The sequence below is a fragment of the Pristis pectinata genome, chromosome 10, assembly GCF_009764475.1.
Source record: "Pristis pectinata isolate sPriPec2 chromosome 10, sPriPec2.1.pri, whole genome shotgun sequence".
Lineage (NCBI taxonomy): Eukaryota > Metazoa > Chordata > Chondrichthyes > Rhinopristiformes > Pristidae > Pristis > Pristis pectinata.
The window spans coordinates 70,394,641-70,407,053 of NC_067414.1; the positions used below are offsets into that span (position 1 = coordinate 70,394,641).

Consider the following 12,413-nt stretch of genomic DNA (forward strand, 5'->3'; position numbering starts at 1 on the left):
AGTGAAAGGGATAAATCAAAAATAAAATGAAAGTAGCAACCTGTGTGTAAATTAAAGTGACTCTCCTGGAACATTTTTTTTTAATGTGTGGAAAAGCATTCCCTGTATTACATGTTCCAACCCTCTAAGGATCAAGGGATCAGTGAAGAACTACCTACAGCCAGCAGACTCCATCTTTGAGCCTGATGCTGCCTGACCAAGGAGGCTCAGGAACACCCTCTTCACCATGGGCACATTCCACTTCCCAGAGGATCTCCCCTGAAGACTCTTGCACCTTCACTCAACCTTTCACCACATTTTCTGCAATCCAGCCTTCATCTATTCATGTTCTCTCGTATCTCTGTGGCAGACACTTCTCTCCAGAAATGCATTCCATGGGTGAATGCATGAAGGCAGTTGGCCATCTGGAATATGTCCAAAGGCTTTAACATTTTTAGCCAGGAACAAACCACAACAGCCACTTTTTAAAGCAAAGGTTCCCCAATTTTGCAGTTTTGGATTTGGCATTAGTGCTACATGCAGCACCCACTTAACACACCAAAATATGTTCAAAGTTCATTTTCAAGGCAAAAGTTCCTTAGAGTCTTGCCACACACACAACATAAATGTGAGAAGGCAGATAAGGTTGAGTAAACAGGAAAACAATGTTAAGCATAATTTCCCTTTATAAAAAAGGGAAACATTACTGAAGTTAGTTTAGCCCTGTAATTTCTGCAAACTGAAAGACAAGGAGGTGACACCAGGTTGGTGTAGCTTGGGTTCTGCAACAGCTAATCATTTTGTCATTCACCTGCTAGGGAGAAGGCCAAAGGAATTGTTGCTTCACAAATAAATACACTTCATCCTTCCTTGGTGGGTTGCTGATTTTCCTGAATTACAATAAAATGTGTTATGTAAAAATGCACAATGGTTTTAAAATGTGCAGATATTGGCTCCAGGGTGTGCATGTAAACAAATCTCTGAAAATGGCACCACAATTTGAGATGAAAACTTAACATACTGGAGATACTCAGCAGTGCAGGCAACACCTGTGGAGAGAGAAAAAGCAAATCAGCCCTCCCACTCTGGTCATTTTCTCTTTTCCCCTCTCCTATTGGGCAGAAGATAGGAATGCTTGAAAGCACATTCCACCAGACTCAATGACAGCTTCTATCTCATCATTATCAGAATCTTCAACAGATCTCTCATACGCTAAAGATGAATTCCTGATTTCCCAATCTACCTCATCTTTGTTTACCTCCACTGCACTTTCTCTGTAGCATTATATTCTGCATTGTTTTCCTTTATACCACCCCAACATACTTATGCATGGCACGATCTGCCACATGGCACGCAAACAAAAGCTTTTCCCTGCATATCTGTACAAGTGACAATAGTAATAATAAACCAGTATCTCAGCTGGAGTCTTGCAACCAACCCTCAGCACAATTTAGGAAGGATGGGAAGGAATTACCTAGCACAAAGAGAGTCATTCTAATGGTGCTGAAGATGCAGAACTTGTCCAGAGATTAGAGAGGAATTTGAAAGTATTCAAAATCCATAATGAATTTCAAGAGTAAACAATAAAACAGTTCCAGAGGCAGTAAGTCCATAACCAGAAGACATGGACAGAAGACAACTAGCAAAATACCAAGGGCAAAAAGAAGAAAAATAATTTGGGTGGCAAAAATTTATGGTCTGGAATTTGCTGCAGAAAAGGATGGTGGAAACAAATTCAAAAGCAACCTTCATTAGAGAAGATTATCAGGAAAGAGCAGAGGTATTAATTGAATTGCTCTTTGACAAGGCAGAATGACCTCCTTCAGTGCTATATTCTACAATTCCATGTAAATCCACAGCAACTGCCCAAGCACACCAAAGGCATTTTTTAGATCTTATTTCCTTGCTGCTTTACATGAATAGGTGAGGGTTCTTCCATCTGACTGGTTGAAGGTCTCCCCTGCTCATTGTCCAGCTCACCAATACAGATGATAGGGAAAAATCAAACAAGATGGATGCAAGTTTCCACTGCCAAGTCTGCTCCTTTGTTGTTGGGCAAATGGATGCAAGACAAACCAAAGGCTTCACAGCTCACAACAAAATATGGGTCAGTATTTGATACAAAATTCAACCAGCTCTTCGGCAACATAGCAATTGCGACACTTGCAACAGAGCGGACAGACTGAACAAAGACTTCAAATTTCCTTCCCTGAACGGCATTGATAAGACTAAATGGGCTTTTAACCACAATCCATAGTTTTGTGGCCGTTATGATTGATACTAGCTTTTCATTCCAAATGTGCTTAATTACTTGATCATTTAAATTGTGAAACTGCCATGACGGGATTTGAACTTCTATCACTGGCTAAACTTCTAACTCACGATCCCTCTATTGTTACTAAGATGTCAGACTGTGTAATACCCAGTACAGCACAAGAAAAAAAAACATCCTCCAGTGATGTATTAGGATGGCCAACACCCCTGCTGTCAGCCCATCATTAACTTCATTTCTTAGACACTGATTCCATCCCTCTTCCTGGCAACCATCCAAATTCGAGCCAGACCCTCAGCAAACCTGGTATTACATTCGATAGAATTAAGCTACCAGATGCTTGTCCCATTGAGACCATCTACTTTCATTGCATTTCATTGCCCTCACCTGCTCCCGCTTCAGCTCATCTACTGCCAAAATTTTTGTCTATGCCTCTGTTACCTTTATAAAATCAAAGTCAAAAAGTCAAAGTCAAGTTTATTGTCATATGCACAAGTACATGTGCAATGAAAAATTTACAAGTCAGAGAGTCAGGAAGAAAGGACCTTCAACCCAACTGGTCCATGCCGGCCAAGATTCCCATCTAAGCTACACATCATGTAAGCAGTATTCACCAGAAAAACAAATTAAACATAAATTACACACAATTTTTACAAGAACAATCAGAACAAAAAAATCCATTTTAGTGCAAAGCGATCAAAGTGGCCAAAGTGTTGCTAAACTGTACCGATTAGGGTTGTGCCAGTTGGTTCAAAAACCAGAAGGTTGAAGGGAAGTAACTGTTATTGAACCTGGCGGTGTGGGACTTCAGGCTTTTGTACCTCCTGCCCAATGGTAGCTGAAAGAAGATGGCATGGCCTGGATTTGGGGGGGGGGGGGGGGGGGGGGGGGGGGGGGGGGGGGGGGGGGGGGGGGGGGGGGGGGGGGGGGGGGGGGGGGTGGGGGGGGGGGGTTGAAGAGGGAGAGAGAGATCTTTGATGATGGACTTAGCCTTCTTGAGGCAGTGCTTCCTGTAGATATGACCGATGGAGGCTGGGATGTACCCGTGATGTATCAGACTGAATCCACTTCTCCCTGCAGCTTTTTACGTTCTTGTCCATTCAAATTGCCATACCAAACCACGATGCAACCAGTCAGGACTTTCAACAGTACATTTCAACAGCACAGTACATCAACTTTCAACAGTACATTTGTAGAAGTTTGTTAGCATGTTTGGTGACAAGCCAAACCTCCTAAGAAAGTAAAGATGCTGGTGCGTCTTTGTGATTGCATCTTTGTGCTAGTCCCAGAACAGGTCATCATATTAACCATTCCAATGTTTTCTTCTGCCACCTACCATATACTGTTCATTCAAAATGCTGCTTTCTGGATCCTGATGCTCATAACACATTTGATTACTGAGTTAGCAGATCTTGATTGGTTCTGGATACGGTAAAGTCTCAGTTAAGATACTTATTGTGTTTTTCAAATCCCTCCCTATATTCAGGCCTACAAGTTCGAAGTCTCTTTTAATGCAGGTCTCATACACACACCTGCAGTTAATTGCTCCACCAGTTTCTTTAGCTTCCAAGGCCCAAAGATCCTGAAATCTTTTCAGTTCCATTTGTCCTTGAAAGCTAATTCTTAAAATGTCAACAACCAAGCATTGCCCTAATATTTCCACTAGAAGCTCTGTATCATATTGTACTTGATAAGGTTCCTCTGTAGTCAATGTTTTACTGCAATAAAGTACACTAAAGATAATGCAAGAGACAGAGGCTCTATGGGTTTATAGGAAGCTTGGGAGATGGATGCCCCATTGGAATAAGGTCAGTGGTGGTGGTAAATTAACTCTTAACTAATAGGCCATGGTCTTGAGGAGCACTTGGAATGGCAATGAGAACCTTAAACCATACACAATAGATGGTCTCAAACTACCCAGGCTGCCCCACTTGCAAGGGTCTGCAAATTCCACGAGCTCAGAATCCACAGAACTGAGTGAGAGCACATCACCATCTAGCCCAAGGGAGTGCCCAAGATGACATGATTGCAAGCAGTTACTGGTTGAATTGCTGCAGCAGAGACACATTCCTACAAATATACACCTTGCTTTGTTTACTTGAAGCAATTATTCCAAGCCTGTGGGAGTATGGGTACTGGATTCACTGGCAAGGGAACCAGGTACTTGGAAGGGTGGTTGTACTTGGAATCCAAAAGGACAAGTAGATCTACAGCAGCTTGTTGTTCTATATGTGGAAGGATCACATGTTGAAACGTAGGCAAGTCCCAGCCACCTTCTTGGCAAAAACTGTTAAATGCAAATTCATTTTTGGAAGATTTTTTTTATATATATAAACATGTTAAGCAAAATGTAACTCAGATCTTCCTCACCCAATACCCCCCCCCCCCCCCCCAAAGAAATGTTACTTGATAGAAAGGGCTGATATTGATTACAATAGATTGGTTCCAGGATTACACAAGGGGAAGTCCCTTTTGTAATTCAAACTTGAATTTTATTTCCTCAGTTGTGCAATCTTGTAATAGTCATTATCATAGATCAGAGACATCTGTCAGAAGAAATGTATTCCATTCTCTCTAGTTGAAAATAAGTCACAAGATGGAACCTTTGTCACAACATGCACCATTCCACAATAACGATGCGAGGCAAAGGATTATTCATACCTTCAGTCTCAGATCAAACAGAAGTTTATTTGATCAGTCTTACACCTGTTGGGGGGGGGGGGGGGTAGGAAAACAGGGCCTACTTCACCTTACTAGCTTTGGTAAAACATTCCCCACTCGTATACATCTGGAGATTGGGGAGAGCATCTTCATCAAATTCACAAAGTTAAAGGCAATGAGTCAATCAGGTGCAAATGATCAGCCATTTCTGACATCATTAACACTGCATGATCAGCATATGTGAACACCCCATTTCCTGATGGTATCATGGTCAGACTCATCAGTTGCTATGCACCATTCTAACTGCACCTCTGATTACTCTGGCTTCATCCTTGGAGTCCTTCTGGAGTTATCTCTACTACAATCCTTAAACTAGGCCCCTTATCTCCACATAGGCCAACACAAAGACTGTTTAGTCTAGCATGCTCTTACAGTGATGAGCATGTCTCTAGGAAAAGGCATTGTGGCAAGTTGTTTTTCACTTTTCCCATGCTATTGTAGCTCCCAACTTAAAATGAGCTTTCATGCAAAGTCGATACTTCATTTATTGTATTAGTTGTTTTAGAGTACTCTCATCAAGATGACTATTATTCTGCTCTGTAAATAGCGTGGTGGTCCTGCCTTGACTGAAGCTGCAGCTGTGGTTGATGACCTTCACAGATGAGCATACTGCTTATCACTCATGGTGGAACGTAGGTGCCACTTTCCCTACCCTATAGCAGTAAGCCTGCTGCCTACTTTCATAGAACTGGAACTGGAAAATGTTTAATCACCAAATACAAAATTCATCTTCACCCAATGCCTAACTAGATTCAGCAGGTACATGCTTATTGTGTGCACACAGGTTAATGCCTCATGCTAATTCCTCTATTATCCTACATAATCCAAATTCCTACTTCAAATGACAAAAAGCTACATCAAAGTATGAAGCAAACATGAATAAATGTTCTCATATTGATGAATTCAAGAAATCTATATTCCAAGTTTCAGTAAATCCGGAGTTTTTTTTTTAAAACTGTCAATAGAAAAATTGTGGTGACAAGTTAAAAGACAAGGTTGATGGAGGTATACGAGAAACATTCTAGGTCACATAGTTAGAACTAGGCAAGTTGTACAAGAAATTATAGAAATAATTTCATGGATCAGTAGTTAATAGAAGCATTATAGTTTTCTTAAGAATATCAAACTTCTATTTATTGGGAAGTGGGCACTGCTGGCAGGGCCAGCATTTATTGCTAATCCCTGCTTGCCCTGAGAAGATAGAAGTGACCCACTTTTTTGAACTGCTGTAGTTCTTCTTGTGAAGTTCCCCTCAGTGTTATTGAGTGAGGAGGAAGTTTAGTACAAAAACAAGACAAAAGTGCAGGAGTATGCAATTTAGGCCCTTGAGCTTGTTCCACCTTACAATAAAACCATGACTAACTGGCTCTTCACCTCATCTGCTTGTTCCCCTTACTGCCAGATGCCCCCATGATCCACGAATCTATCACAGCCTTGAATATATTCAATAACTCCCCTCCACAGCTTGCTGAGTGGATTTCTAAAGTTTCACAACCCTCAGGAGAAAAAAAAATCCCTTATCTCCATCTTAAATGGGCAACCTCTTATTCTGAAACTACATCCTCAGTTCTCGATTCCTACCAAAGGGGAAATATCCTCTCAGAATCAACCCTGTCGAGCTCCTTCAGAGACTTTCATTGTTCAACAAGACTCTCTAAACTCCAATGAGTATAAGCCCCAATCTGTTCAACCATTCCTCATTAGACAGCTTCTTCCCACCAGGAACCAACGTGGTAAACCTTTTCTGAACTGCCTCCAATGCAAGCTAAATCCCTAGAAACCACTTCCCACATCTAGGGAGGTACTGAAGGCAGATTTTGATGATGAAACTCATATCACCTTCAATACGCCAACATGATCTTTGGTCAACTGTGGAAAAGGGTGTTTGAAATTCAAGTCATCAAAATCAGCACAAATGCAGTCTACTAGACAGTAATGATCCCTGCTCTCCTATTTGGTTCTGATTCTTGGACGACCAACAACAGGCACCTATACCTTTGGAGAGATACTACCAATGCCACTTCTGTTAAATCCTCCAAATCCACTGGAACAATAAGCAAATCAGTGTCAGCATCCTCCCTCAGACCAAGGTCCCCAGCACCAGAGCCTTAACTACAGGCCACATCAATCACATGCCCGATACCATTGTCCTGAAACAGACACTCTATTCTGAGCACCATCACAGGAAGAGACTCCCCACAGATTCCTTATAATCCCTGGTCCGTGATCACTCAGTGTGGAGAAGAAACATTCAGGAAAGCACTGAAAACCACGAGGCAATGTGTCAAGTGCCCAGTGTCAATGACAGGAGTGCGCCACCTCACAAACAACTTGCCCACCCACCCCCGCCAGAATTCTCCTGCCTCACTGTAGCAGAGTCTACAGGTCCAGCAATGGTCTCATCTGTAACACAGAACCCGAGTAGAAGCCAGAGGATCCCTTCATAAATAAGGAGACAATATACAGTAATCTAAGATAACTTCATCATCATACTGCACAGTTGAGGTAAGACTTTTATAATCTACTTACTTTGCAATTAAGGTCAATATTCCATTTCCCTTCCTAATTACGTGCTCTACCTGCATGGTAACACTGTGCATCATGTACAAGGTCACCCTGATCCTCCTCCAGCAGCATTCCAAAGCTTCTCTCCACTTAAACAATATCATGCCTTTCTCTCTTCCTACCACAGTAGAATAACTTCACTCCAAATGCGCAAAATATCATCTGTTTCCTTCTGCAGATTCTTCACATCTACCTCACACCTTGCTTTTCACTAATTTTCTATGCAACATGCAATGAAGAAGAGTCTCAATGAGAGAGCAAGTTGCTGGGTTGTGGGGATGTAGGTGGCTAGAAGAAGCTTTTTGGTGAAATGATAGCATTTTTGGTCTGTTGACTACAAAATGTGTTTAATATAATATTTCAGGACCCTTGTCCCAGTCCCTTTTCTAGAAATACATGGGATACAGTTCAGAAATTCAATGATAGTCAACTGGGGAAAGGAGAGAAGCAGCATTTCAAAAGGTATCCAATTTTTTTTTTGAGAAGTTCAAAGTATCCAGTTTGCAGCCAATACTTCTTGGTTTGTTAAAAAGGTAAATATATGTATAAAAGACAATAATATCCAAGGTATAAATTAGCTTGTTCCATCAACAGTATTATTTATCAGTTGCCCCAATTATCAAGGTTTGATTTGGAAACTAAATTTGGTATTACCTTATTCTTTGTCGTCTCCTGAACAAAGAAGGCCTCCCCATTGTCTCCAAGCTTCATCTGCAGCTGTACAGGTTCTCCATTGATTTCTATATCCACCTAAAAATGTCAAGTTAGAACACATTTCAATTAAAAATTGTAGAATATTTATGGAACTGGTCAGACTAAGAGTGAAAATGCTGACATTTCCAAAAGGCATAAATGTTGATTTTATTTTTTGTACACATTATTTCAGACAAATCACTTCAGTTTACATGCAGCCAAAAAGATGGAACTCTAGGTTTTGCCATGTATAATGCTCTTAATCACATTCATCATTCAGGTTACCTGACTGCCTACAGCATTGGGACACATTCAAAATTAGTGTCCTCTTTTACACATTCATACAAAGTTAGCTTTTTAAGTTACTGATGAAAATACACTATTTTGCTTGTTTCTGAAACAATCAATAGCTACACCACAGAAGCCAAATTCTATTACGTATATATATTTTTGAGTGAGATCAAGGCTGATCTTTCCAGTACTAATGCCACATTATTTCCTTAATATCCAAACATCCAACAAAAGGCTCAAGACATGCTATTAACGTTTAAAATATTCAATCATTCCAACCAATAAAATACTCTAACTGGTTATTCTTGTACTTAAAAGAATATAGCCCAATAAACTAAAAGGCTGTTGCTGACTTACCACTTTTTCTCTGGATCGGAGTACTCCTAGTTTCCCAAAGCGAACATGGAATGGGGAGCACTGGAGACTGCCATCTGGCTGTTGGACAACAATGATATCGATGCAGCCGGACAAAGTGGCAGGATTTAATCCCTTGTAAAGTTCCTTCACCGTGACAAATACCTGCCCAGCCAATTGCCCAACGTAATTCATGGTCTGTGCCTTTGAAACATAACAAGTCTTTACTTACAAAGTTGTCCTATTTGCTTCTATTAAAAAGTACAAGGCAGGAAATATGCCTTAATATCAAATGGATACTAAAGTTCATTAGAGTACAGGAAATGAATTGGAAATTTAGACTTCTTTGAAATGGAAATTTACAATATGCTTTAATATTAGAGTGACAAACTCAACTCTGAAATTTCACCACAGCTAAACTCTGAGAGGTATCTTTAACTTGTCAGTGTATGCCCAACTACAGGTATTTGCATTAAAAGTTAAAAATTAACTAGGGATTGTGTTGAGCCTTCTGTCAATCCACAGATATTTTTGATTACCTGAAAACATGATCATACATTGGAAATATTTACAGGAATTGTGAATGATCCAGTTATTTGCTCATCAATTGTGATGTTTATTAACTGTGATATTAAATATTGACAGAAGTGGGTTTTACCCATTTTAGAATTTGAAAACAGATTAATTACTTTAATTTATGGGGCATCTCCAATTTCAAATCCAATAGGGCACAATAAGTCAAGAGACTTTTGTTAGATTGGAAAAATAGTGGAAACAAACAGCAGGTCAAGCAAGTGCAATGTGCTGTTTTGGTACAGATGACAAACTCTCAAGTATTTTACCAACCAATGAAGTAAAATTACATAAAACAATTATCTGCTTCATGTAAGTAACTTTAAGGGTATTCATAAAGCAACAAAGAATTAAACACAGAAGAATGGTGAATAAAGCCATCTATGCAATCCTGGAATGTTGTTTCATCACACAGCTTTAACTTTTCTGAACCTTTCATTTCGCATCATCATTTTGTCTTCAACTTATTGTTCCTACTTCCACCCATTATCTGACCTATATTTAAGTATCTCAATAATCAGATATAAAAATGAAAAATAAGCCAACTAGGTGGATGCCCTTTTGTCAAAGCTCCTCAAAGAAGTCTTGTTTCCAACTAAAGAACCCTACCATTTCAGTTTTATTTACTCTCTTACTGTTGTAGATTCCCATTTTACTGTTCACACTTTGACTTGAACTTTAGCAACTGGATGCATTTTTTTTAAACTTTTATCAGTCTCCTCTTTACCTCCAGTTTTGCTTCCCCTACCACCCCCCACGCACACTCTTCACTTCAAAGTTTTTCTATGAGCGAAGACTTCACAGCACAGTTTGCTAGTTTTACAATGGATTATTACAAAATGTGCACAATACATCTACATTTAGATATCTGGTCAGGTCTCCACAGGTGCCAGGATATTCCTTAAATCACCTGTATGACAGATGACAACTGCCTGTAACCAATGGAATGTTTTTGGAAACTTACGCTCTTCTTACAAAAAAATAAAATCCAAAACCTACATGTAGAAACCTATCCCAAGTCAAAAACTTAGTTCCAATGTTTCAACTCAAGATTAAGACTTTTCTTTTGATTCAATGATTTAACGTTTGCAAGCACAGAATACTAGTAATCTTTTCTTTGCTGGATTTCCTGATTATAGACACACAACTGCAATACATTTGTAGATGGTACACACAGCAGCCATCGTGCATAGCAGCACAACACCCAGTACTTCTGCCTCACAGCTCCAAGGACCCCTGTTCAATCTTGACATTGTCTGCCATCCGTGTGAAACGTGCAGGTTCTCCCTGTGGGTTTTCAGTGGGAGCCCTGGTTTCCTCCCACATCCTGTAGATGTACTGGTAGATTAGCTGGCCACTGTGCATTACTTGCAAGCGTAGATCAATGGCAAAAAGAATCAAAGGAGAATTGATGGGTACATATATTGCAGGGTTACAGGGAAATAAGACTGGGAATGGGAGTAATGCGATAGCTTTGCTGGGACTGACATGGACCCAATGGGCTGAATGGCCTCCTGTGTCGTATTAAGTGATGGAGAGAGTAAGTATTGGGGGCAGTGGAAGGGCTGTAAATCAAGCAGGCTGCTCAACCCTGGTCAAATGTTGAGAGCTGTTGGAAATTACACTCACCCACGTGAAGAGTACTCCATCACACTACTGACTTGAACCTTGTAGATGGTGGAAAGGCCTTGTGGTATCAGATGGTAAGTCAATTGCCACAGGATACCCAACATTTGACCTGCTCCAGAGTCCATGTATAGCTGATCCAGTGGAGTTTCTGGTCAATGGTGAAACGCAGGATATTGACAGTGGGGAACTCACTGATGGCAATGCCATTGAACGTCAGTGGTGAGTGGACAGACTCTGTTGTTGGGGATGGTCATTGCCTGGTATTGACTATCACCATGAATGATAGTCATTTAGCAGCACAAGCCTGAATGTTGTCCAAGATCTTACAGGCAAGAACTGCTTAACTTACTGAAGAGATGTTCGACAATTCCTTTGACAATCAACAGGAAACATCCCCATTTCTCACCTCATGATGGAAGCAGGTCGATGACGAGGCAACTGAAAACGGTGGAGCAGCTAGGTAACTCCTCGAGGACCATACCTGCTCCATTCCAGCCCCCGCACTTCCCACCCCCAGCCACAATACTGCTCCACCACACTTCACCCCCCACACACCTACTGCTCCTGTCACATTTCCCTCACCCCCCCACACACCACCCCACCACACAGCACACACTCAACCTACTCCTGTCACAGGACCCACCCACACCCTTGCATCTACCGTCTCATAACTCCACACATCACCCTGCCAACTCCATGCCATCCTCACATCACTGTAACTACCCCAGTACCCCCCCACGTGTCCCAGACCATCCTCCATCATCCTCAACCCTGCCCAAGCGACCCCCCCCCCACCGTCACCCACCCACCCACCCATCATCACCCTCACACCTATCCCACCACCACCACCACCACCCCCACCATTACCGAGAAACACCCTCTGGGGCTTGAAGTAAACGACGCTACGTACAGCTGCTTAGCCGAGTCTCGCCTCTCTCGCCAGCAGCCTCCGGACACTCTCCCTGGGGCCGCAACACCACATTGACGTGTGGCGGCAGCGCAGCGAGAACAAGCCGCAGCCAGCCCGGGGCTGCTCTGACGTCACCGGCACCCTGAGACCGCGCTCCAATGGCGGGCGGGAGGGGCGGGGCGGGCCGAGGAGTGGGCGGGACCTCGCCGCCGCCTGGGCTGCACAATTCCTACGAAGTTCTCCCTCTGAGTCCCTTCTCCCTGCGCCGTTCACAAAGAACTTCCATTTGCACAACATATTTCACTCCCAATGATTTCGCAGGAGAACTATCAAACACTCAGCGAGTCGCCTACTGAGGCATTAGGACAGAAGACCCAAAATATGCAATGACTTAAAGCCGGAAGGTTAAGGGAATTCTGGCGTTTG

The 12,413-nt window shown here is 41.9% G+C and overlaps 1 protein-coding gene across 3 annotated transcripts in view; it reads right to left on the minus strand.

Moving 5' to 3' along the window:
- The window catches only part of lpin1a (lipin 1a), a 65,601-nt gene extending 53,501 nt beyond the window's left edge, over positions 1-12,100 (minus strand). Inside the window, exons 1-3 of one of the 3 annotated variants that reach the window (XM_052024789.1) lie at positions 11,988-12,100; positions 8,879-9,079; positions 8,192-8,287 (exon numbers count right to left, since the gene is read on the minus strand). In XM_052024789.1, the coding sequence (XP_051880749.1) occupies positions 8,192-8,287; positions 8,879-9,070 (288 nt within the window). In that variant the 5' untranslated portion in view covers positions 9,071-9,079; positions 11,988-12,100. Of the gene's footprint in view, positions 1-8,191; positions 8,288-8,878; positions 9,080-11,426; positions 11,477-11,944 lie in introns of those variants that run through there. The other 2 variants (XM_052024790.1, XM_052024791.1) reach the window with 2 other exon arrangements.
- Positions 12,101-12,413: the final 313 nt, after the last annotated feature.